Source organism: Dreissena polymorpha, chromosome 16 (assembly GCF_020536995.1).
Source record: "Dreissena polymorpha isolate Duluth1 chromosome 16, UMN_Dpol_1.0, whole genome shotgun sequence".
Taxonomy (NCBI): Eukaryota; Metazoa; Mollusca; class Bivalvia; order Myida; family Dreissenidae; genus Dreissena; species Dreissena polymorpha.
The window spans coordinates 30035729-30062779 of NC_068370.1; the positions used below are offsets into that span (position 1 = coordinate 30035729).

Genomic DNA, 27051 nt, shown 5'->3' on the forward strand with positions numbered 1-27051 from the left:
CGAGTACTCTCGCTCTTCGGATGTTACCTCTCGACTCAAGGTAAACAACGCGCGAAGTGTATGTCATTTGCGAATGTGTATGGAACTATCGGCTTTGTGTGGTTAAACACGCTCTAAATAAACAATTTTGACATGGATTTAACAGGAATTAAATAAATCTTTTTAGGTACATCGTTTATTGCGGCAATGTTTGAATTCATTCAGAAATTATTTTAGTTGTTTCCTTAACCGCTCGACTGAAGGTAATTGGAGGATATTGTTTTTCACAAGTCCCATGCGGCAGCCATTTGTAAACATTTACCTATAGCTAAATGTATCGATGAATTTCATAAGTTGAATGTATCTCCTTCAGCCAATCAAATAGCGCAGTTTATCACTTACAGTCAATGAAGAGTGCAGTTTAGCTGGCGAAGGTTAGATCGTCTGTACACATGCCTGGGGCTAATCACACAAATTCACAGCTGTTAATGGCCTAATTAGGGGCATATGACAGGAAATACACAAGTGGATTGGAACTCAAAGGGGCTCATTGTTTTAAAATCATATCTAGCCAGCCAGCTGGGGGGGGGTGGCTTTAGCCCTCTAGCCCCCCCCCCCACCTAAATACGCCTCTGGAGAGAAAGTGAGATACAAACTGAGATCCAATAAACATATTTACCTATTGTATATGTGTATCGATATATGTGAAGCAATCGTGCATAATTACCTGTCATTTCCTCTTAGCATTTCTCTTTATAATATACACGTAAATTGTTTGCATTTTAACCTTTCATATGGACATCGATTTTATAAATTCAATATAGATAAAGATTAATGCACGATCCTAGCAGAACTTCCGAGGGACACGCCGCTAAAGCCGATTCTTGAAAAAAAAGAGAGAATGAAAACGTGCGTACGTTTTAAAGTGGAATTAATAGATAAATGTTGACATCAATGTCCAAAGAGCGACGCAACATATATTCCCAACACCTCGACTTTGGTAATAAATAAAATGTGCGATTCGTAATCGAGAGATTATAGCCAACATGTTAAACAACTAAAACCATTCGCTTTCGATCTCTACGACTTAAGAAGGCAAGCCATATTAATCGGATTATGAATCTTCAGGAACTGCTAAAGATTTAACTACGAATTCCTAAATTCAGATTTATTTGGCGATTTGTTGAACAGGAGAACTTATATTCAGTAAGATTTACGAAAATAAAACAAATGTTTGGGCCTCACAAGAGTAGTAAAGTATGGCGGTCTATGGCAAGCGGTTCGACGCATAATCCCAAGAAACTAGGTTTTTCATGAGAACCTAGGTTCTCGCTTGAAGATTGCACATGGCTTCCAGAACGCAAGTTATAATTCGATATCCTAGGTTTTCACCAGAACCCAAGTTACCATGAAATGTGCATCAAACGGCGATAGCCTAGGTTCTCATTTGAAAACCAAGGTTCTGGTAAGAGCCTAGGTTCTCAAAATGAAAACATAGGTTCTCATGAAAAACCTAGTTTTTTGGGATTATGCGTCGAACCGCTTGCTATAACTGTGGTTTTCTTTTGGGAACCATAGTTATCATGAGAACCTAGGTTCCCAGAGTTACAAAGTGAACAAGAGGCGGTCACCGACGGCTTATGCCTGTTGTATAATCCCAAGAAACCAGGTTTTTCATGAGAACCTAGGTTCTCATGAGAAACTAGGTTTTTATCATAAGAGCCTAGGTTCTCATGATAAACTAGGTTTATGAAATCCCAAGAAACCCGGTTTTCATGAGAACCTAGGTTCTCATTTGAAAACCTTAGTTTACGCTCGAGAACCTAGGTTCTCATGAGAAACTTTGTTTTTAATGAGAACATAGGTTCTCATTTGAAAACCTTAGTTCTCGGCGATACGACGCACATGGACACATAGAACTTAGGTTCTCATGAGAAACTAGGTTTTTCATGAGGACCTAGGTTCTCATTCTGAGAACCAAAGTTCTCGTTTGATATCCAAGGTTTTCACAAGAACCTAAGTTCTCGACAGCTTTTCGCGTCGTTCTCTCGGATATCCTAAGTTTTCATGAGAACCTAAGATTTATGTAAACACATTATACGAGAGTATTAAAAGCAGTGTGCATATGCTTTAAACACAACATAATAATCATCATGAACTTGACTCCAACACTTATGGGGTTTCGCAGATTATTTCAATTCATAACGACATTCTGTTTGATAAGTCATGTATATGGAAACATTTCGTGCATAAACAATATGTTTACCAAAAAGGTGTAAAAAGTTAATATTTTGTGAATTAAGGGAGCGTAATAGTAATTTCTTAAAGTTACTTTTAGAAACCAACTGAGTAAGTAAGTGGGACTTTAACAAATGATTGTACAGCTTACCTAGCAATATTGTATTAACTTACCAATTCATTTCATAGTGAAAAATACCAGGTACATTCATTTTTTTTTGCAAATAAAAGTTGAAACCATTGTTCAAAAGTATTGCCCATTTCGGATTTGCTGCTTTGTGTTGTTGTTGTTGTAATTATTGCTTCACATAATTACCTCTCTGATTTCGAAGGACATTTTGCGCCTAAAGTAGATTTTCGCTAATAAGAGACTTTTTTTGAATGAAAAAAAATTATAAAACGGAAAAGGTGTTAATGATTATTATGTGCGGATTTCACAGGCTAATGTGGTAAAGCACTTCACGCACATGCTTTAAGCCCCGTCTTCCCAGAACTAGGTTTAAATACTGTTTTTTCATGCACTGGTTTATATACCCAGTATAAAATAAAAAACTGGTTTACAATTACAAGCACAACGCCTTAATCAATCACTTGCATTTCTTGGATAGCCTAACAAAACATACATCAAGAAGTACTTTTTTCTCGAATATTGTGATAATGTATGCATTCGGAACTTATTTAAGTTTATATTCGGACAAAGCATAACTATTTGTTTTTATACAACCAATCTAATAAAAGTTTTTTATGTAAAGAGATAATTTGATCCGCGTGATGCGAAAATGGGTCTTATGCTATATTTGGCCAACGTAGCTCCAGTCCAGGATGCACATCCGCACAGTCTGGTTAGAAGATACCGAGCCCGTTGATGAGACCGCGAAACTTTGCGTGACTTTTAAGCGGACAGGGTTGCTTCTGACCAAACTGCGCGGACGCCCAGGCTGGTCTGAAACTACGCTGACGGCATATGACATAAGACTCATTTTCTTGCTTTTAACCGAACTGACAACATGAAACCTCATACCACTGTTCTAGTATGCAATACATAATCATGTTTATCCGAATGTCCTATTGTATGTCATTTTGGACGTTTTGAAACGAAATTTTATCGGTTCGTATCGTTTACTACGTGATTTCTTACCCAGTTTACAATTTCTTAGACGCAGAATCTATCGTCAGGGAAGTCGTGTTACGAATAAAAAATAAACAAGTAGATGTACAGTTGAAGTAATTTTTATTGCTAGTATTCAGGAAGAAAAAAAACAGTCCAAGCGATCCGATGCCGACCATCACTGTGTGATTTTTATCTTTAGATCAAACACCAATTGTTATATTTACATTTATATTGAGACCAAATAGTAAAACAAGATAGCACATTCCACCACATCCACCGGACGTTTGGTAGAATTAAAGGGGCGCCTCCTTCACACGGTCGATCATTCGTCCCGTTCATGAGCGTCCATCTGACCAAGGTCGGGGCATCGCATACACAGCAATTGGCAGGTTGCGTGTGTATTGCCCCGGCCTTGCCAGCTGGACTGACCTCAATCCAGTCCGAATCCAGCGACCGTATGGAATAGGCTCCCCACCGACCTAACGGCGTTTGGATGCATTGGAATATGTTACCTATTTCATTGAATGTACAAACTGAATAGAATATTTTTTTTTATAGATAATGTTTTTAAAGGTAATGTGTTTTTTTTTTTTGCTTTAAAACGAAGGTGATCGAATAATTGTGTAAGAATAAAGACAGCGGTGTTGGTCGGCACGGAGCGGTCATCTAGTTCACAATGTTCAGGCTTAGGACGTGGGTTGGGCTCTGTGTTCCCCTTGATACGGCCCGGCTGCGTGCGGAGAGGCATCTGCAAGACAGAGCACATGACAAGTGTAATTAAAGTGAAATTAAGCATTCTCTTTCATATTGATTCAACTGTTTAACGTTTGCTGCAGCACGTTATTAGTATATAAATATCATACTTATGATCAGACAGAATAAATCTAAAATATAATTTACTTGATTGTATGCAGTCGCAGAAAAAGCTCCAAATGAATCAATAAAATAAAGCAGTGTACAAACGGCATACCTTTCGTGCAGTTTCTTCAGGTTTTTCCTCCGCTGCTCTGGAGGAACCACTTCCCGTACTGCGCGCTTTGTGGCTGTATTCCGGGCGCGCCTCTCTGCCCTCTTCCGGGCTTCAATTGATGCCAACCTCAAACGCATTTCCTCCTCGAGGAGCTGAAGTATATTATGGCAATTAATACTATTTCTTACTTTTTATCATCATCATCTTCATCATTTTCAACATAAAAAATGTTCTTTATCATTATCAGTATCAGAAATATCATTATCATCATCATCTTATTATTATTAGTAGTAGTATTAGTATTATTATTCATTATCATTTAAACCATCCAACATCATCACCATCATCATGTTCATTATCCAACATCATACGCAGCACTGAAATCTGATGCATATAAGTTACTCACGGGAATGCGGTCTTTTAATGTTGGCGGGAGTGGCTTTTTCTCAATCTCCACTCGCACCTCAAACGCGCAGCCATCTTTGGTCAGTCTGATGTTGACTTCGGGAGCGGCGGGAGGTTCTAAAAGTTAACCGGAAGTTAAACTTTAATTATTAAAAGACCATATCAAGATAATACTTGAACACTATGATTTCCATGGCAATAGTGTTATCACTTATTAATCGTATGCATACCGTATGGCGCGACTTTATTACTACGCCTTCGAAACCAGCCTCTGGTTTTATTTCTTTTTTTCGTGGTTTCATCTCTTTCCTTTATGTTATTTTTCTTTCTTTGAAGAAATGCAAAACACCCCATCTTGTCGTTTCACAAATGAACTGCCTCTTGCTTTAAGTGTCAAGGAAACGACGTCACGATTGTATTATGCAATAACGTCACAATTGTTCGTTTTATGACGTTATAAGTTAATATCATTATTTTAAACATTTGCAGACTTCAAGTTACAGGCGGGACCGGCGTCCCTAAACCAAATGTCAATCGTATATATGTCAATGAGCCTGTATAAAGGTTCAGTATACTCATTATTTTTGGTGTGCAATGTTGTACTCTCTAAAAAACTAAACATCATGTATTTGAAGACACAATTCTCTGTAAGGACATTTGCCATATTTTAGAATATTTCTTTGTGCATGTGGTAGGGAATACATGGCTGTTTACTAGAAATTCACAATTGTATGCTTGAAGCTTGGAGACTACATGAGACTTTGACAAGTGGTGAGAAGCCGGTAAATGGATTGTCGTAAAACAGTCACAGTTGATTCGTGTCTTGGTCTGTTTTTACATATCCTATGGCCTATCTTTTTTATTTGTTTTAATCAATTGGGCTTGGAATGCTCTTTATAAATGGTATGGTTATGAGGGTCTCTATACGCAAAAGTTTGACTAGATTTTTGTTTAAGTCATTGCTTTTACATTGAACTTGTTAAGGACATCTTTTAGTATAATCAGGGACCTATACAAACATAGGTCCCTGGTATAATTGACCTAAAGCAGTAATGGCTTTTCCCGAACGAAATGGATAACAAACCCTTCATTTAATTCACACAGATGCGGTAACGTATGTGATAACCCGTTACCAAACTTAGAATTCAATTACGCTGCAATTCCAATTCTTAACAATCACCTCGACTTTGGTAGAAAATAAGAATTATGGAGGTTTCGGCATTTAATTCACACAGATGCGGTAACGTATGTGATAACCCGTTACCGAACTGGTGTTTCGCCGAAACCTCCAGTAACCGAAAATAAAATGAGCGATTCGTAATCGAGAGTTCATAGCAAACATGTTCAACAACTTAAACACTTTGCTTTCGGTTTTTGTCTACGACTAAAGGAGACATGACTTATGAACCTAATTAAGTCACTTAAACAATAGACGAGAGTAATAGGAGCAGTGTGCATAAGCTCTTGAACTCAACATAATCATCATGTTTCGCTTTGACGGTGACCGATGAAAGAAAAAGCATGAACTTGACTCCGACACTGGAGGGATTTGCAGATCCTTTCAATTCATAACGACATTATCATAAATGATAAGATAATGAATATATATAATGTCGTGATGAAACAATATGATTACAAAAAAGCTGTAGCCTAGAAAAACTGTTGGTGCAAAGAAATTAAATGGACGCGGTACTCGTATTTTGTACAACACAAGTGTAAATTATGTCATATCTCTGTTTAAAGATCTATAAATACATTTCTTGTATACATAGATCTTTGCTCTGTTTAAAGCATTCATGCAAAGTTTATCTGCAATTCCAAAAATAGAACACATGTGTCGCGTGTCTCATTCAATGCTTTGTACATATGGTGATCTTGTAATCATTATTTTGAGGTCATGGAAAGTAAATCGTGCTGTGAATAATATTTTATGCAAACATGGATACAAACATAAATTAATTAAAAAACCTTATATGATTTTATACCACACCAAATCTGGTTGGGTATCACAACACTTTTTTTAATATAAAATAACCTCTGTAAATTTTCTATACGCAACTTTTGACATAGCACATCAAATATGTCTCGTCTTAGCCCAGAATGACTAAATATCGGAAAGGGCGCCTTTGCTATTCAGTCGTACCCTTTCATAACCTATTATTTTGTCCAAAACCTTTAAACAAACAAGACAAGATAGTCTCGTTTTACTCCATAACTTTATTCAGTCAAAATATTAAGATAAATACAAATGGCTAAAAAATAAATAACCAGTGCTTAAAACAAAACAAAAATGTCATACAATATTTAGACTTGCATTAACAAAAAGTTCACAATCATTATCAAACTGTGTTATCAAGAAATAACCCATTCAACAATACCAGACTAAACCACAAAAACTGCATAGCTCTATTACACCTTCTACCACAACTGTAATACTGTGTTTCAAAGTAGGCAATATGGTCAAATGAATATAAACAGTTCGCAAGCTACATATGCAGAGCCGAGAGTTAAGTTTTTTAATCTTATATAGAAAATAACAAACATTAAACAGAATCCCCCTCAGCCCTAAAAATAGCTTTTTTTCATTTTCGTCTTTTTTTCTAGAAGCGTTCTTAAAGAAAAGCCTTCATGTCAAACGATTGCTTAAATAGGTGATAGTATGACATACATGTAAACTCGACCATAGCTTTTACTCATAATTAATCAGAACAAGGTGTCCAATATAATTTGTTTCAACTGATGTAAACTGAAAGTGGACAAATAATCTATAGAGTGACATGTGTAAGAGTACATTAACAGTGTAAAATTACTGAGAAGAAAAATTCAAGAAAGAAAGTTAGAAATATTTTTTAAAAGTACACACATTTGGAACAGTGCATTTTAACAGTGCACCAAGTGGACACTGACATAAGAATGTTGGTAAATACGTAGTAAATTAACACATGAAAAGTTAACTTCACACATGAATTTCAGAAATTTTGATGTTGTCATAGCTTTTTGTGCATAAAAGCTAGTCATCATACAATAATTAAAGGCAAATTACAAAGTCTCTACAATATACTAAAATGTTTGGTCAACTGTGGATTTCTTGAGATTCAAAATCAATCCTGTCACACAAACGTGTATTGTTTCTTTTCTCTCTGTGTAACAGTAACATGCACTCTACCGGGTATTCAAAAGCTGATCAGCTTGACATTTCACAGTGCAACCTTCAATAAAAGCTTGTCTCACAAGAGTTTGAGACGCACTAAGAGTTGCGTTTATTGTTCATTTTCAGTTTAGTTTCTATGTATGACCTTAATACATTATCCATCCATCCTGGTCATGATAACAGTTGACTGTAATTTCAGTTAAGTTCTCCTTATTTGCATATCCAGGGCATTACTTTCTTTGAGACAGAATGCTGCTGTGAAAATATATTTTTTTAATCTGGTATAATATAGGTAAGCTGAAACGCTGTACGGGCCCTATTACTACAAGATTATAGATCTGTGTAAAGTATGACTGTATATGTCTACCAACAGCAATTCCCAAAGAGACCTTACTGTTACACATACAACTCTGTAATAAACAACAAGGCAACTCTTACAAAGATTCCAACAACAAAGCACTCAATAACTTTGGCACATAAGATAGACAGAAAAAAAGAGCAATACTTAGAATTTGAAGATACAGTCTCATTCAGCATAAACGTTTATATGGTCTTTCTTTTCATTGATTCGTGTCTGAAAAAAACACACTAAGAAGTGGATAGATTGATTTTTTGTGAATGTAGGTAACATTATAGTAAAACAAGAGTGCCAAACTGTCACAAGATACGCCCGTTCGAAGGTTTTGGACACCATGCTCAATGCTTGAAAGTGTTCTCAAGACCTAGTTATTGACCCGGCATGACCCATATTTGAACTTGACCTAGATATCACTTAGATGTAACATCTGACTAAATTTGGTGAAGATCAGATGAAAACTACTTCAATTAAAGAGCGGACAACATGCTTAATGCTTGAAATGCACTATGTGACCTCGTTTTTGACCCGGCATGACCCATGTTCGAACTTGACCTACATATCATCTAGACACAACTTCTGACCAAATTAGGTGAAGATCAGATGAAAACTACTTCAATTAGAGAGCGGACACCATGCTAAATGCTTGAAATGCACTAAGTAACCTCGTGACCTAGTTTTTGACACGGCATGACCCATATTTGAACTTGACCTACATATCATCTAGACACAACTTCTGACCAAATTTGGTGAAGATCGGATGAATACAATTTGAATTAGAGTCCGGACAAAGTGGCGCCGTTGAAAATGCACTAATTGACCCTATGACCTAGTTTTTGACCCGGCATGACCCATATTCGAACTTGGCCTATATATCAACTAGATGCAACTGCTGACCAAGTTTGGTGAAGATCGGATGAATACAATTTGAAATAGAGTCCGGACAAAGTGGCCCCTTTGAAAATGCACTTATTGACCCTATGACCTAGTTTTTGACCCGGCATGACCCATATTCGAACTTGGCCTAGATATCAACTAGATGCAACTGCTGACCAAGTTTGGTGAAGATCGGATGAATACAATTTGAAATAGAGTCCGGACAAAGTGGCCCCTTTGAAAATGCACTTATTGACCCTATGACCTAGTTTTTGACCCGGCATGACCCATATTCGAACTTGGCCTAGATATCAACTAGATGCAACTGCTGACCAAGTTTGGTGAAGATCGGATGAATACAATTTGAATTAGAGTCCGGACAAAGTGATGCCTTCCGCCCGCCGCCCGCCGCCCGCCAAGGGGTTTCACATAATACGTCCCGTATTTTATACGGGCGTATAAAAAGTAGTAAAAGTTTCTCTTATCATAAAATTGTGTCAGTTAGTGGGGTTTTAACAAGTGATTTGGCAATAATGCATTAATTTAAAACTTAAATAGTGAAAATAAGAAGCAGAGTTCAACTTTTGCTTTTGATCAAGTCCCTTAGAAAATCAAATAAATTTAGAAACCATTTGTACTATATTCACGTTTTAAAACCTTCATTTCCTTCATAACGATATTGATGAACAACAAACAGCATTAAAATCTGAACAGACTGCCAGTTACTCTCAGTTACTTCTGCTTTTATGATGGTTGTATTTAACCATTTGTACTATGCTCCCGAGCAAGAAAGGGTTAACCATTTATCATATTTATCTAATTATGGCAAATATTGTTGAAAAGACAAAAGACAAGTTATTAAAGAAATTGTTATTCCGAGTGATATTAGTGAATATTAATGTATTTTAGTTGTTACACTGTTCAGTTGTACCTCTTCTGGAGTCTAAACCAATATATTGTTATTACAAACAGTTTATATAATGTACTTGAATTTACACAGTATAAAATATCACTACACAAACTGGTGAATGTATTTACATAATGACAAAAATGTTACTATAACATTTTGCATAGAGGCATCTTTTGGGTATTTTTCCATTTTGCATATTTACATCTGTTTTTGTCAATGATATTATTGCTTATATTTCAAAGTCAAAGATTCGGCAGAAATCTATTAAATAATACTGCATACACTAGTTTATTTCATCTGGCGCTCCGTTTTCGGACAAAAAAAGGAAGAGAGACAGGAAAAAGTAAATCATAATACATGTGCTCTGCAGCCAAACTACAATAAGTTTTCTATTTCTATTAGTTTTTAGAAAAAAATAAATAGAGAAATCCCATTAAGTCCATAATTTTATTGCGAGTTAAAAAAACTATTGAAATACCTCCATGAGGAAAGAAGGAATTCATGGTTTTCAGATTAATCTATATTCTTTCAATATACTTTCACTAAAGTGTGTATTTTGAAGCATCCTTAACAAGAAAAAATGTGTTAAAAACTTTTCACGAGAAAAAATTCAAAGCTCGAGCTGTAAATAATGATTGATTAAACAACAACTATGCTGAATCAGCAAAATAACACTGCATAACATACAAATCAATAGCTGATGGCTGCATAATACTGAAAGACCGTGACAATAGTAAGGCAACAATTTGTAATGTTTTGGTTTCAAATGCAATACTAATATACAAGACTTGCTCTGAGAAAACGGGGCTAAATGCACCTGCGTTAAGTGTCGTCTCAGATTAGGACGACAGTTTCCGCTGTTATAGAATGTTTCCTTAAGAGAAAGTCTCTTCTTAACGAAACTCAAGTCTATGCAGAAAGTATCGTTCCTGATGAGCCTTTGCAGAGGGCACAGGCTAATCTGGGATGCCACTTTACGCACATGCATAAACCCTTTCAGTGCGGGAACCGAATTTTGAAGGCCTGTGCAAACAGTTTGGATCCAGATGAGACGCCACAAAACGTGGCGTCTCATCAGGATCCAAACTGTTTGCTATTCTGATAGTATTCTTTGAAAAAAAAATCAAAGAATATGCTAATTTTATAAATTTAGCAGACAACATTTTAGCAGACGAAAAATTTCCCAGCATGCAAAGGGTTGAACCCCATTTTTCACAGAGCACAGCTCATATTTATCTGCTATGATTCACAGAGAAGAAATGCACAGTAAGTAGTGAAGACAGATGACAGAAGTGCGACCATGAGGCTAACAACAGGTGGTGCGACTTATATTTGGATCAAAGATATATTTTCTAAAGACCACAACCAAAACAGATATTTTTATTTTTATTTCATTAATGTGCTAACATGAACTTTGAATTTAAAGCTCGCAAAATTCTGAGATACAAATTTGCCAAGAGAGTTTTGACCAGTTTTGTTTAAGTACTTAACAGCCATTACATCAGCATATATTATAGAGTCTCTAAATCATGGTCTGCTAGTGGCGTCATTCAAAATGACCGAACTGTTACTGAACCAGGATGTTTTAAGATTCATTTTTGGATTATTCACAGTTACCAGTAGGTAAAATAGAAAAGACCATAAGATTTCTGATTATTTCTTTCCTTTTTGAAGTTGATTGAAAAGCCACTTGCAAAACCTTTTTAGTAAAAATTTTACAGTATTTTTTTTTTCAAACACTAATACGTTTAAAAACTTTGACTGAAATGATTAAAAAAAAATGCTATGCAATCAAATTATTTAACCATAAATTAAGGAAGTGACAATTCATAATAGCTTAAATGGTTCAAAGAGAAAGTCACATGATACATAAACCTCTTTTTACACAGATTCGAGAGTACAGAGAGGAAATTTATACAGACATAAAACTTTTTTCAGAATTAAAAAACAACAAAAGAAAAACAAGTCAATTTCAATATTCCATCACAGCTTCTTTTTTTGATAATAAACCTTCCAAAATTTCTGTTACCATAGAAACAATAATCAACTGATTTCCATGGCAACAAACTTTCATCAGACTCTGATAAGATATATAAAAACAAATCATCTGTTACAACACTGTCAATAATAAATTAATTGCTATGTATGCAAACATAGTACGTATATACACTATTTACATGTTTTACATTATTTTACATTAAAGTTAACAAGCTATTTACAGGGCAATTAAATAAAATCCACCAACAGTATATAAGTTGAAAACAAAACTCCGAAACGCACGAGTAACGCTACAACAAATCGCAACAACAATTTTGAAATGATCAATGGATATGTGTTAGTTACATCATGGTCTCCTATCATAACAAAGCATATTTAATTTCGAAACAATAACTATGTTATTTACTACAATCAAATTTATCCCAATATCGGATCATTCTTACCATTGGCTACTATACGTACTTAGACAACTTCAAAAATAAAATACATTTTTTTATTAACTGGTTTATGAACCCAGAATTCAATATAAAACTATTAAACAATTTCTACTGGACAGCCGCATTTAGTGGCCTATATTTCTCGGATGGCTAAACCAAACATAGATCAAGAAATATTATTCTTTAATGGAAAATTAATGTTGGCTTTTAACACCTATGTAAGTTTATTCGGGTTCTACATTGATATAACACAGCTCTTTGTTTTTACACAATCAATCCATTAAAATTGCCTACGTATGAAGCATATACATTATTTAACCCACATCATGCAAATATGGGTCTTATGTCATTGTCAAGCATAGCTCAAGACATGCCTGGTCATAACATCCTGAGCAAACTTCATGGATTCTCAGGCTGGAAGGCATAATACCCATTTTTGCAAAACCTGGCTAATTTTTAAAAGGGACTTATTAATATCCATTATTTGTAACAGTGTTTGCAATATCTATTGTCATAAATAATGGAATAGAAATTAATCATAAACTTACACTCACAGGCTACTTCTTGTGACTAATATCTACAATGTTTCATCAAAAATCTCAAATAACATTAAAGGAGATTTTCGTCAGATACCTATTTTTAAGTCTGATAAACAATCAAGACAAATACAAACACATGAAAAATAGAACTATAATTAAAGCAAAATGATTTGGCACTCATGGGCATTTTAAAAACAATACAAAAATTATAATTCGCGAAAAACTGCGATACACTGCAATCAAAATTGCAGAAAGGTATAACAGTTAAATATTTTATCATCACTGTGTATTTACTGTTTATACTTTCATTATTTTTTTCAGCAATGAGTTCTACATTTACACATGCTTGCGGTCAAACAACGCTATTTACTAATCGCTACAAATTTCTTTACTCACTTCAAAAATACACCTTGAAGAAACTACATTATAAGGTCGTTAAAATGTGCATAATCGACTCAACATAAAAAGTATTAGTAACAAAAACATTAACTCTTAATATTAGAGTCATCATATTATTATATCTTAGGTAGGACAAAATTTACATATTGGAAAATGGAGATGTCATTTATGTCCAATTAATGTACATAAAACAATGATCCATAATACATTTCCTTACTGTTTCAAAAGTAAATGAGTGAGTCAGTGGATAGAGGCAAATCAATTAAGAAAATGTTTGTACTATTTGATCCACGAAAGTGACACTTTGTTGGTAAAGTAATGAGGTAGATTCATCTACAACATCCATGAAGAAGTTTCAATCTAATATACTGTAAACTCATTATTATTTGTGGGACATTAGTTTTTGTGGGACATTAGTTTTCATTAAAATTTGTGGGTTTATCAATCCAATAATTTAACCCTTTGCATACTGGGAAATTTGTTGTCTGCTAAAATGTCGTTCGCTGAATTTCTAAAATCAGCATTTTCTTCATTTTTTTTCAAAGAATACTATCAGAATAGCAAACGGTTTGGATCCTGATGAGACGCCATGTTCTGTGGCGTCTCGACTGGATCCTAACTGTTTGCAAAGGCCTTCAAAATTCAGTTCCAGCACTGAAAGAGTTAACACAAACACATCGAAAAATGACTGACGCAAATGTCTCTGCTGTTTTTTTTTATATTACCAGAAATCCATAAATTTACATATAACAAATATATATATGTGAAAAACCACGAAATTTGATGATGACAAATATAAATGATTTTACAGTATTCGTGCTCAAAGAACACTGCAAAAGGTTGTAAAATGTACAGGGATTCTCAGGCTTTAAGGGTGCCTTGTGAAAATTACAATTTTTAATAATCTGCCTTTGTGATGAAATTAAGAAAACATCTGAATACAAACAAAATCTTGATACATGCATGACTTTTCACTTTAACATGTGAACAGGTTAACTCGAATTTGTGACAAGTTGTTTTTCAAATTATGGACATACATATCTGAACTCTTAAGAAAAGTAATTTGATGTGGTCTTAAGCGAGATATTTATGAAAGCACGAACATCTGATCTTGTTCAGAAATTCATGTGATTCTAGCAATTATATTTAAAAACAATACAAAAAAACCACTCTCTGTCCCAGTCACTTGCTCGAAAAAAACAAAACACAAACAAAAATACTTAATAAAAATCAAGCATCATTAAGTGAAACGCAATAACATCAGCATGACTTTACTGAGAAAACTATAATAAAATAAAATAATATTAACAAAAAATTGTATCACAGCTGGCCGCACATCGAGTGTGCAATCTCATGTTTACAATATAACCCAGCCCTGCACAGGTAACAAACAAAATAGCAACAACATACTAAACAACATAGACTGACAACAGTGTCCTCAGTCATGCTTTCTCCGGCCAACAGCCCTCCAACAAAATTGCTTATTTTTTTAAATACTGGCATTTAATTACGAAATAAAAAATGTTAAAACAGTTAGATTTCATACTATTGCTGTACCATGTACCTTGTCTGTTCATTCGCTTTGATATAATTGCCTTTATTGAACGCTGGCTTGTGGGAAAAAAATATATGAAGATCAATTCTTTTCTTTTCTACGGAAAATCAAGCAAAGTATTTGTTTTGTCATTTGATATTAAAGCTACTTGGCTAGCTTGTCACTTTGTAACACGCAAGTATGTAAAATTTGGATAAAACAATGTGTGTCAAGAAATAAATATTCATTACTTGTATACAAACATATTTCTTATAGGTAAACAAAACAAGCTCTATGACATTTTTTAAACATAAATGAGTCTCGCTGTGGGAACACAGGGCTTAATGCAAGTGCATAAAGTGTCTTCCCAGAATAGCCTGTGCAGTCCTCACAGTTCTAAAATGGACAATACTTTCTGCCTACACTGGATTTTTGTTTACAAGAGACATTATTTTGAATAAAAATATCATGAAAGCGGAAGACGTCCCTAGGGACTGCACAGGCCAATCAGGGATCGCACTTAAATCAGGGACCACACTTAAAGAAAATGCATTAAGACCATTTTCCCCAAAATTTTGTTCAAATATATTCCTTGCCAGATAACTTAACAAGCTTCAAAAATTACAGAGTGTTTTCCAAAAGGTGACAAGAGTTCCAAAAGGTGAACAAGTGTTTTCCAAGAGTGACAGAGTTCCAAAAGGTGACACGAGTGTTTTCCTCAGGCTACAGTGATTGTCACGTGGCCTGCTGGGCTGACTGAGATGCCTGTTTTGAAGCAGGAGGCGGGCCAGGAGTGGGGGAGCCCTGGTGATTGGCAGGCACGTGGGAGGGGCCAGAGGCCCCACCCCCATTGTTGGTTCCGTTACCAGAGCCGGACGGTTCCATCCCGTTGTCGGAGTTGTGCAGCACCGGGAAAATGCGGTCTGTAATGAAGACTTAAGGTAAAGAAATGTACATGCATACATGAGTTCATTTGTGGTAATGGCTGTGCAATTCAATTTGTTTTTTTAACAACTTTAAGCAGATTACAATTGTGTTTTTTTTCACATGGTTAACTTAAAAAGTCACTTTGACCTTGACCTTTGACCTAGTGATCTGAAAATCAATAGGGGTCATCTGCCAGTCATGATCAATGTACCTATGAAGTTTCATGATCCTAGGCGTAAACATTATTGAGTTATCATCCAGAAACCATTTTACTGTTTTTCAAGTCACTGTGACCTTGACCTTTGACCTAGTTTCCTGAAAATCAATAGGGGTCATATGCCAGTCATGATCAATGTTCCTATGAAGTTTCATGATCCTAGGCGTAAGCATTCTTGAGTTATCATCCTGAAACCATTTTACTATTTCGAGTCACTGTGACCTTGACCTTTGACCTAGTGACCTGAAAATCAATAGGGGTCATCTGCCAGTCATGATCAATGTACCTATGAAGTTTCATGATCCTTGGCCTAAGTGTTCTTGAGTTATCATCCGGAAACCATCTGATGGACGGACCGACCGACATGTGCAAAACAATATTCCCCCTCTTCTTCAAAGGAGGGGCATAACAAAGAAACAAGAGGGCCAAGATGACCCTAGTTCGCTCACCTGAGAGGAGTCGGTTCATTCAATCTTCACCAAATGTCAAACTTGACCTAGATATTGTCCAGACAAACATCCTGGTCTAGTTTCATCATTATTTCATCTGCAAGTCATGATCAATGTACCTATGAAGTTTCATGATCCTAGGCATAAGCGTTCTTGAGTTATCATCTGGAAACCATTTTACTATTTCGTGTCACTGTGACCTTGACCTTTGAACTAGTGACCTGAAAATCAATAGGGATCATCTACGAGTCATTATCAATGTACCTGTGAAGTTTCATTATCCTAGGCCTAAGCGTTCTTGAGTTATCACTCGGAAACCATTTTACTATTTCGGGTCATCGTGACCTTGACCTTTGACCTAGTGACCTGAAAATCAATGGGGGTCATCTGCGAGTCATGAACATTGTACCTCTTCTTAGAAAGGGGGGGGGGGGGGGGGAATGAGAAAACTGCCCCCCTCCCAGCAGCCATGTTATTCAACTGACCGGAACCTTTTTTGAACTCAACTCTCGTATCAAGGAAACAAATGTTTTGAGCAAATTTCATGAAAATTGGACCAAAAATGTGACTTCTACTGTGTACACATGTTTTCACTATATACATATAGAGAAAAATGCCCCGCCCACTGGCGGCCATGTTTTTTCACCGATCCCGACCATTTTCAAACTTGTCCGAGACATCAATGGAACCAATGGTTTTGACCAACTTTCATGATGATTGGGCAAAAATTGTGATTTCTAGAGTGTTTACAAGTTTTCTCTATAGCCAAATAAGGAAAACTTCCCCGCCCACTGGCGGCCATGTTTTTCAAAGGATCGGAATCACTTTTGACCTCAACCAAGATATCATTAAGACAAACATTTTGACAAAGTTATATGAAGATTGGGCATGAAATGTGACTTCTACAGTGTTTACAAGGTTTTTTTTTTTTTGACCTAGTGACCTAGTTTTTGACCCGGCACAACCCAAATTCGAACTCGGCCGAGATTTCATTGGGACAAAGCTTCTGACCAAGTTTCATGAAGATGGGACAAGAAATGTGGCCTCTAGAGTGTTTACAAGCAAATGTTAATGGACGGACGGACGGACGGACATACCACAGACAAAGACCGGTCACAAAAGCTCACCTGAGCAATCAGGTGAGCAAAAAACAGTTCAGGCGGAAAGTGACCTCCATGATAAGCGCATGCTTCACTTTATGAACATGCATTAAGACCAGTTTTCCCAGAACGAAGCTCAAATATACCCTCTCCAAGGTGGGGATACAAAAACAAACCTTCGTTCATCAGGGGCTCGTCGGGATTCACATGCATCATGGTGGCGATCATGTTGTTGTAGTCCATGTTGTCATCGAGAGGTATTCCAAATGGGTTGGCCCAGCGAGGGATGGGTGTGGACCGGGGTGTCGTGCGCGGCGTTGCTACAGGCGACGATATGAGGCTCAACGTTGTCGGGCTGATCACCCCACTGAACGCGTTCACTGGACTGATGTTCGGGTAAAACAACTGTAATTAAATGAGTCTTTGAAAGAAAACAGATTAACAACAATCGGATTGATCTATTAAGATTCTTTTTCACTTCAAGAGGGAAGGCAATTGGAGATGACTTTTGCTGTATCAATCACTTCAAGAGGGACGGCAATTGGAGATGACTTTTGCTGTATCAATGAAGGCTGGTAAACCTAATACATGTATTGTCTTACTTGTCTATATGATTCTGAATAACATTGCTGATTCTTTGTGTAGTAAATCAATTCTGACCATATATTGTTTGGAAAAATGTATGACTAACAATTGATTTTGTCAGTCTGGCTTCAATTAAGATATAAAATGGACACAGGTTTGATCCTTCTATTTGTGAGATAAAAAATAGTGACGAAGCTGTAGTGGATATGGTGTTCGCCATGTGCCAGAGTGGTCACAGATTTGATCCCTTCTATTTGTGAAATAAACAAGCAAATTTGTTGAATTGATATCCCCCGCCAATATGCTTCTGGACACAAAAGTGTTATCTTTGACACTCAAAAAAGCATTTTTTCAAGATTCAAAGGGCCATTACTCCGTTATAAACAGATGGTGTACAATGACATTTACTATGCATCATTCTCTTATCCATATATATACTCATACCAAGTTTCAATGAAATCCGCCTAAGCACTTCCAAGATATGGCTTCAGACGGACGGAAAGACGGATGGACGGACAACGCCAAAACAATATCCCTTCGCCTATGGCGGGGGATAAAAAGAGTGACAAAGCTGTAAAGGATATGGTGTTTGACCACATTTTCAACAAGAAAGTTTGTACTACCTGATGCCCCTGTGGATGGATATGTGCAAAGCCGTGTTCTGGCCGGTTCAGCATGGCAAATGGACTAGACATGATGGACCGGTTGGCCGGCGGGGTCCCGGGGGAGTTGCTTACGTTCACCTGGCTGTTGGAGATGCTCATTGTAGAACCTGAAAGAAACCCGTTGAAATGGTTTTTTACCATTTACCACTTAAGATATGCATTCTTGCACTATTGTAGTCCTTAAGCAAATAAAAAACAAGAGAGCCATAGGCCCTAGGCGCTTACCTGAGACCCTAAGGAACTAGACTATTCAGAACAAGAGATGTGCTTGTCGGAAACACAATGCCCACTATTGCGCCGCTTTGAAGCCATCTATTCAACCTTTGACCTTGAAGGATGGCCTTGACCTTTCACCACTCAAAAATGTGCAGCTCCATGAGATACGCATGCATTTTAAATATGTAGTTGCTATCTTCAATTTTGCAAAATTTGACTTTTGAATTGACCTTGAAGGATGACCTTGACGTTTCACCACTCAAAATGTGCAGCTCCATGAGATACACATGCATGCCAAATATCAAGTTGCTATCCAGAGGGGTGCTATCAGAGGACACTGGATTATCCAGAGGGGTGCTATCAGGGGACACTGGACTATCCACAGGGTGCTATCAGGGGACACTGGACTATCCAGAGGGGTGCTATCAGGGGAAACTGGACTATCCAGAGGGGTGCTATCAGGGGACACTGGACTATCCAGAGGGGTGCTATCAGGGGAAACTGGACTATCCAGAGGGGTGCTATCAGGGGACACTGGACTATCCAGAGGGGTGCTATCAGTGGAAACTGGACTATCCAGAGGGATGCTATCAGGGGAAACTGGACTATCTACAGGGTGCTATCAGAGGACACTGGACTATCCAGAGGGGTGCTATCAGAGGACACTGGACTATCCAGAGGGATGCTATCAGAGGACACTGGACTATCAGAGGGGTGCTATCAGTTGAAACTGGACTATCCACAGGGTGCTATCAGGGGACACTGGACTATCCAGAGGGGTGCTATCAGAGGACACTGGACTATCCAGAGGGGTGCTATCAGAGGACACTGGAATATCCAGAGGGGTGCTATCAGGGGACACTGGACTATCCAGAGGGGTGCTATCAGGGGACACTGGACTATCCAGAGGGGTGCTATCAGAGGACACTGGACTATCCAGAGGGGTGCTATCAGAGGACACTGGACTATCCAGAGGGATGCTATCAGAGGACACTGGACTATCCAGAGGGGTGCTATCAGTTGAAAATGGACTATCCAGAGGGGTGCTATCAGAGGACACTGGACTATCAGAGGGGTGCTATCAGAGGACACTGGACTATCCAGAGGGGTGCTATCAGAGGACACTGGACTATCAGAGGGGTGCTATCAGTGGAAACTGGACTATCCAGAGGGGTGCTATCAGGGGACACTGGATTATCCAGAGGGGTGCTATCAGGGAAAACTAGACTATCCAGAGGGGTGCTATCAGAGGACACTGGACTATCCAGAGGGGTGCTATCAGAGGACACTGGACTATCCAGAGGGGTGCTATCAGAGGACACTGGACTATCCAGAGGGGTGCTATCAGAGGACACTGGACTATCCAGAGGGGTGCTATCAGAGGACACTGGACTATCCAGAGGGGTGCTATCAGGGGACACTTGACTGTCCAGAGGAGTGCTAGCATGGCATACTGGACTATCCAGAGGGGTGCTATCAGTGGAAACTTGACTTTCCAGAGGGGTGGTATCAGGGGAAACTAGACTTTCCAGAGGCAAACCATCCCTATGTGGTATGATGATCAAACTGACATGCAACAGGACTGGGTTTTCAACTGGGACCATATACCCCAACCCATTCTTAGACTTGAGAATAAGGAATAGTCTTAGACTCGTGAACAATACCTCAGAGTTTGCATAGACATAGGCTACAAATGGTTCTTATTTCATTAAGATATTGGTCTAAACAAAATATACCACGGTTGCTTCACTTGACTTTGAAGCAGTTTTAGTACATTACCATTTTAACAGTATTTGTAATTTTTAAACCTTAGTCTTAGACTCTGGTGGTAAATACCGGCTCAGGACTGCATATTGAAGCTTTCTACTCAACTTACTCGACAGGGAAGTGTTTTGAACTGTTCTACTTGACTTACTCGACATGGAAGTGTTGTTGCTACTGATCACAGAGCCATCTGAGGTGCGGAGTAACGCCACTGGTCGCGCAAGGGTGGGGGGCGGAGGGGGTGGGGGCATCCCCGGGGTGTAGTAGGTCATCTTGCCCGACCCCTTACCAGGCGGGGATGATGGGTTTGACTGTAATGGCAAAACAGCAAAATTGTAAGTCAGCTTTAATTACCACCAAGATGTTATTTGCTAAGATGTTGTATAAGAGCAGCGTCTGTAGTCCGCACAGGCTAATCAGGGAGCACTCTTTCCGGGTATATAGTATTTTTGTTTAATGGATGTCTCTTCTTAGCAAAATTCAAATTTAGGCAGAAAGTGTCGCCCGCTATAAGCCTGTGCAGGCTGCACAGCCTAAACTGAGACGACACTTTAAGCACATGCATTGAGCCCAGTTAACTTAAAGCAAGGCTCATATATAGGTAAAATGTGTGAAATTTACTACAGGCAATGAATCAAGTAGATCCAGTTATATAGAAATATATAAGCAAATATGACACACACATGCAGCTCCATGTTTATCACTGTTTTGAGTATATTTTTGTAACAAGAAACAATGATTGTGTTTAATGAAATATTACGTACAGAATATTACACTTGTCATTTGTATGTATCAGTTCAGAGGATTGAGGTATGCTGTATAACACGAAAAGGGGAACCACCTCGAATGTAATATTCACACAGTGCAAAGCACTTTACTGCCACAAACTATGATCAGCGTTATATTCCGCGTGTAATAGTTTATATTTATCAAATAAAGCCATTGTTTCTTGTTACAAAAATTGACTTGGAATTTGGAACAATTAACTAGTGTAATATTCTTTTTATCATCTACCACAAAGAACTTTAAAAATACATTCGCCAATATTATTTGAACGAAAAGTAACAATAATGACTCCAATCATTGCGCTGTATTCAGTTTAATAAAATGCGGAAGTAGATTATTTATGTTTGCCATCGTATAACCTCATCAGCAATAGAAATCTCATCAGAAACTCTATAAATTATAACTGTAACTATTAAAGGGGCCTTTTCACAGATTTTGGCATTTTTTTAACTTATTCATTAAATGCTTTATATCGATAAATGTAAACATTGGATCGTAAAAGCTCCAGTAAAAAATCAAGAATAAAATAAAAAAAGGAAAAGAACATTGCCCGGACCAGGTTTCGAACCAGTGACCCCTGGAGTCCTGCCAGAGTCCTGAAGTAAAAACGCTTTATCCTACTGAGCTATTCCGCCGTGTACACTCACTGAACGTATTTTATACCTTATATAAGCAATCTTCGTAGTTTCACAAAATTTAACGACAAAAACAGAACTCTCCAAATTATTCAATCGTTTCGCGTTGCAACGCTTTATAATTTTTAGGTTTTAAAATCGTCAAAAGATGCATTTAATGGCTATATTAGACCATGGTAAATGTTCAGTATTACTGTTTCCTCACAAATATCATAACTAAAACGAAAATTTGCGAATCTGAAACAACTTTTTTCAATTTTGTCAATTTACCAAAGCGTGAAAAGATCCCTTTAATGTAGTTTGTTTGCAATTAGACTTCCATTAAACAAGAGGGCCTAGATGGCCCTAGTTCGCTCACCTTTTTTTACAAGGCCTTGTTCATAGCTTACAGGTTGTTGAAAATTCAGTACTCTAGAGCATATTAGATTGGTTCTCTTCTGTTTACTTTTCCAGTGTGAGCATAGGATTAATTCTGATTGAGTTCTGTCCATTTTCATGGTTTTCATGCAAACATTTGCAAGAAATGCTAATTCTACATGTGTTTACAAGGTTTTTGTAAGATTTGGACTCGAAATGTGGCCTCTAGAGTGTTTACAAGGTTTCTCTATAGCCAAAGAAGGAATACTGCCCTGCCCACTGGCTGCCATGTTTTTCAACGGACCGGAACCACTTTTAAACTCAACCAACATATCATCAAGACAAACATTTTGACAAAGGTACATGAAAGATTGGACATGAAATGTGACTTCTACAGTGTTTACAAGGTTTTTCTTTTTTTTAACCTAGTGACCTAGTTTTTGACCCAGCATGACCCAGTTTCAAACTTGATCGAGATATCATTGGGACAAATCTTCTGTCCAAGTTTCATGAAGATCGGACAAGAAATGTGGCCTCTAGAGTATTTACAAGGTTTCTCTATAGCCAAATAAGGAAAAGTGCCCCGCCCACTGGCGGCCATGTTTTTCAACAGACCGGAACCACTTTTAAACTCAACCAACATATTATTAAGACAAACATTTTGACAAAGTTACAAGAAGATTGGGCATGAAATGTGACTTCTACAGTGTTTACAAGGTTTTTCTTTTTTTTGACATAGTGACCTAGTTTTTGACCCAGCATGACCCAGTTTCAAACTTAATCGAGGACTCATTGGGACAAATCTCCTGACCAAGTTTCATGAAGATCGGATAAGAAAAGAGGCCTCTCGAGTGTTAACAAACCAAATGTGGACGTCAGACGGACAGACGACGGACAAAGACCAATCATAAAAGCTCACCTGAGCAATCAGGTGATAAAATGCATACAGTTCTTACCTGGCCTTGAGGGTTTGGTGCTTCCTGGCAAACGAGAGAGACAAAGTCCTGAAATGTGTCGCCACTGTGACCATGGCCACCCTGGTCCGAGTACTTGAGCACTCCGTGGCCATGACTTGAGTTCAGCGCCATTGGCTGCATGCCTGGAGAGAAAGGGAGGTCAGTCAGCAAGGGATGTAAATCAAGAGGTTTATCTACAAGGGAGGTAAATCAAGATTCAATCAGTTTTTTTAAGAACTGGAGTAAATGTTATGCTTTTATGACATAATTTCAGTTGTAGCCACTTTGAAAGTAAATAATTTTTGTTTTGCTGGCTACAAAAGATTATTTTCAAACTAGAAATCTTCTGAATATAATGATGTGTTTGTTGTAATGCTATAATATTTGCATGTTGTATTACAAGCAATATTCTTTAAAACAACATAATGTACAAGGCAAAGACACATGTGAAGGTGAATATCTATAGTAGTTATATATTATATGTAAACTTACAGCTGAATTCCTTTAAATTAAAACAAGAAATGTGACCATGCCAACAAACTAGATTTTCAATTATTGCCTGATTTATTAAGTTGAATTAGTTTAAGATTGGAAGCAAGGTCTGCCTGTAAACTACCTAAACATTCATTAACAGCACAACTGTCCCATGCTAACTCCAATTATTGAGCAGAAACCATTTTTCATATTTTATGCAACTATGGCCTTGACCTAACCAGCACTTGATGCAACAATTCCTCCCTGCATGTAAGCTAACTACAAACAAGGGACAAAATTGTCACAAAACCAGGTTTTCATTGTGAAAACAAGATTTCTTTGAGAAACACAATGCCCCCCAGTAAGCCAAATATGAAGTTGCTATGTAGTTTATCAGGGTTGCCACCAACCTGATGAAATAAAATTCCCTGACTTTTCACTGACTTTTCCCTGACCAAATCTTGGTTTTCACTGACTAATTTCGGGACAGATTTAGCCTCCTCCTCCCGATACAGCTGACCAAATCCACCCATTTAATGTTTCTTTTATTCTTTAACATATAATATTTGACAACTAACAAAGCAGTACTACTTGTACACTAATCTATGCATGATGCAAGGCTATATAGTAAAAAATCAATAGGGGTCATCTGCAAGTCATAATAAATGTACCTATGAAGTTTCATGATCTTAGGCCTAAGTATTCTTGAGTTATCACCCAGAAACCATTGTACAGTTTTGAGTCACTGTGACCTTGACCTTTGACCTAGTGACCTGAAAATCAATAGGGGTCATCTGCCAGTCATGATCAATGTACCTATGAGATTCATGATCCTAGGAAGGTTTTTTTTTACGCCCGATTTTATAGCCGAAATTCGGCTATATTCCCAATCGCAAAAAGTATACTTTTTTCTTAACCAAATTTTCAATTTTCTTAGTATAAAAAGGGCAAATAATTCTGTCAAAATGCACACCAGAGTTATCTAACTTTGCCTGCCCAGTCCCCTCATGATAGTAATTAAGTGTACCAAGTTTGAATGCAATAGTTTTGATACTTTATGAGAAAAGTGGACCTAAACACAAAACTCAACCAGACACCTACACCAAGGTGATGACAATAGCTCATAACTTATTTTTCAAATGACCTTGACCTTTGACCTAGTGACCTGAAAATCAATAGGAGTCATCTGCTAGTCATGATCAATGTACCTATGAAGTTTCATGATCCTAGGCATAAGCGTTTTTGAGTTATCATCCGGAAACCATTTTACTATTTCGGGTCACCCTGACCTTGACCTTTGACCTAGTGACCTGATAATCAATAGGGGTCATCTTCGAGTCATGATCAATGTACCTATGAAGTTTCTTGATCCTAGGCATAAGCGTTCTTGAGTTATCATCCAGAAACCATTTTACTATTTCGGGTCACCATGACCTTGACCTTTAATCAAGTGACCTGAAAATCAATAAGGGTCATCTGCGAGTCATGATCAATGTACCTATGAAATTTCATGATCCTAGGCGTAAGTGTTCTTGAGTTATCATCCGGAAACCATCTGGTGGACGGACCGCCCGAACGACCGACATGAGCAAAACAATATACCCCCTCTTCTTCGAAGGGGGGCATAAAAAAGTTTGATAAAGGGAGACAACTCAAACTGAACTTTTGAAGTGAACAAACACAATTAACCCCCTTTGTTTCAAAATAAATCTTTTTTTAGTCGTGGCGACCTTGACGTTGGAGATATTGATGTAATTCTTTTGTGCAACACACTGTCCCATGATGGTGAACAAATGTGTCAAATGATTTTAAAATTTCACAATGAATGACATAGTTGTGGCCCGGCCAAGCTCATTTATGGCCATTTTTGACCTTTGAACTCAAAGTGTGACCTTGACCTTGAAGATATCGAAGTAATTCTTTCGCGCGACACACCGTCTAATGATGGTGAACAAATGTGCCAAATGATTTTAAAATCTCACAATGAACGACAAAGTTATGGCCCGGACAAGCTTGTTCCGCCCGCCAGCCCACCGACATTTGCCAATCAAATAATCAGGTTTTTCCTTCGGAAAACCTGGTTAACAAAATAAGAGCACAATATCTCCATTCAAGCTGGGGTAATTGAGCAAATACTTTTTTTTCTATTTTTGGTTAAAGTGACCTTGACCCCATAGACCCTAAATGCAACCCCTCACCATATCTACCAACACACACACAATTTCAGCACAATATCATCATCTAACTGAAGTTTAAAGACGCACATCCAAAAATGTATTTATAGCATCAGTGACTTGACATAACTGGAACAAGATACAACCCCATGTTAGGTGTGCATGAGTATATGACCTATCACAGCCCCCCCCCTCCCACACGTGTGATTGTGTGATGGTGATGTTTCAATTGAATACCTGTAGTGGAAACATGAAATGTAGAAGCCAGACATTGCATGTTTACCTTAAGCAGAGTATAACTCAGTAGCCGATACTGACTTTTGGGCGAGTAGGATAGCTTGGACTATTCAGTTAAAGGTCGAGCTAAAATTGCATGTTTTTACATAAATTATTATGTGTGTACACATTTGATTTAATTTAAAGCATTTATATTGTATTTCAAGAACAACAACTTAAAGTTTAAATTAATAACATCAAAATTGTCATGAAAAAGAACCCATAATGACAAGTGTAAAACTTTGTGAAATTGTGAAATTTTATGATGATGGACAATACTAATTTGAGATGACAAAATCTTACAAGACATCTGTGCATGCAAGACCAGTCATGGAACATCCATAACATTACTGATGATAACACACTTTCATTGCTGAACAGTTCATCTTCAAATAAAGGTAAGCATTTAAAAGTTCAATATCAAAGAATGAATATCAATGACAACATTAAAATATCCACTCCAAAACACTTCCTTTGACCAAATTCTAAGGCTTTTTGCCCAAGTAACCACTCGCCAGTTGTCAATGAAACAAACATGTCGACCAATCTGAGACTGTTTTTCACCACA

General features: G+C 37.4%; 2 protein-coding genes across 9 annotated transcripts in view; both read right to left on the reverse strand.

Annotated features, from left to right (window-relative positions):
* Positions 1–3431: 3431 nt before the first annotated feature.
* LOC127861449 (uncharacterized) lies at positions 3432–5103 on the reverse strand. The gene is made up of 4 exons (XM_052399952.1): positions 4934–5103; positions 4705–4820; positions 4299–4450; positions 3432–4076 (listed from the first exon to the last, which is right to left on the reverse strand). Exons 1-4 carry the CDS (start codon positions 5055–5057, stop codon positions 3995–3997), a joined length of 474 nt encoding a protein of 157 aa, XP_052255912.1. The 5' UTR covers positions 5058–5103; the 3' UTR covers positions 3432–3994.
* A 1799-nt stretch (positions 5104–6902) lies between these two features.
* Positions 6903–27051, reverse strand: part of LOC127861438 (nuclear factor 1 A-type-like) — a 94664-nt gene continuing 74515 nt past the window's right edge. For all 8 annotated transcript variants that reach the window (XM_052399915.1, XM_052399916.1, XM_052399914.1 and 5 more), the window contains 5 exons: positions 23560–23702; positions 20977–21136; positions 18804–18952; positions 17772–18000; positions 6903–15825 (listed from right to left, as the gene is read on the reverse strand). In XM_052399915.1, coding sequence (XP_052255875.1) covers positions 15638–15825; positions 17772–18000; positions 18804–18952; positions 20977–21136; positions 23560–23702 — 869 coding nt within the window. In that variant the 3' untranslated portion in view covers positions 6903–15637. The remainder of the gene's footprint in view (positions 15826–17771; positions 18001–18803; positions 18953–20976; positions 21137–23559; positions 23703–27051) is intronic.

Excerpts from the sequence above, each read along its gene's own strand:
- LOC127861449 (XM_052399952.1), bottom strand. The coding sequence starts at position 5,057 with ATGGGGTGTTTTGCATTTCTTCAAAGAAAGAAAAATAACATAAAGGAA. Across the intron at positions 4,821-4,933 it reads TAATAAAGTCGCGCCATACG|AACCTCCCGCCGCTCCCGAA; the intron begins GTATGCATACGA and ends GTTAACTTTTAG. Across the intron at positions 4,077-4,298 it reads CTGAAGAAACTGCACGAAAG|ATGCCTCTCCGCACGCAGCC; the intron begins GTATGCCGTTTG and ends TCTGTCTTGCAG.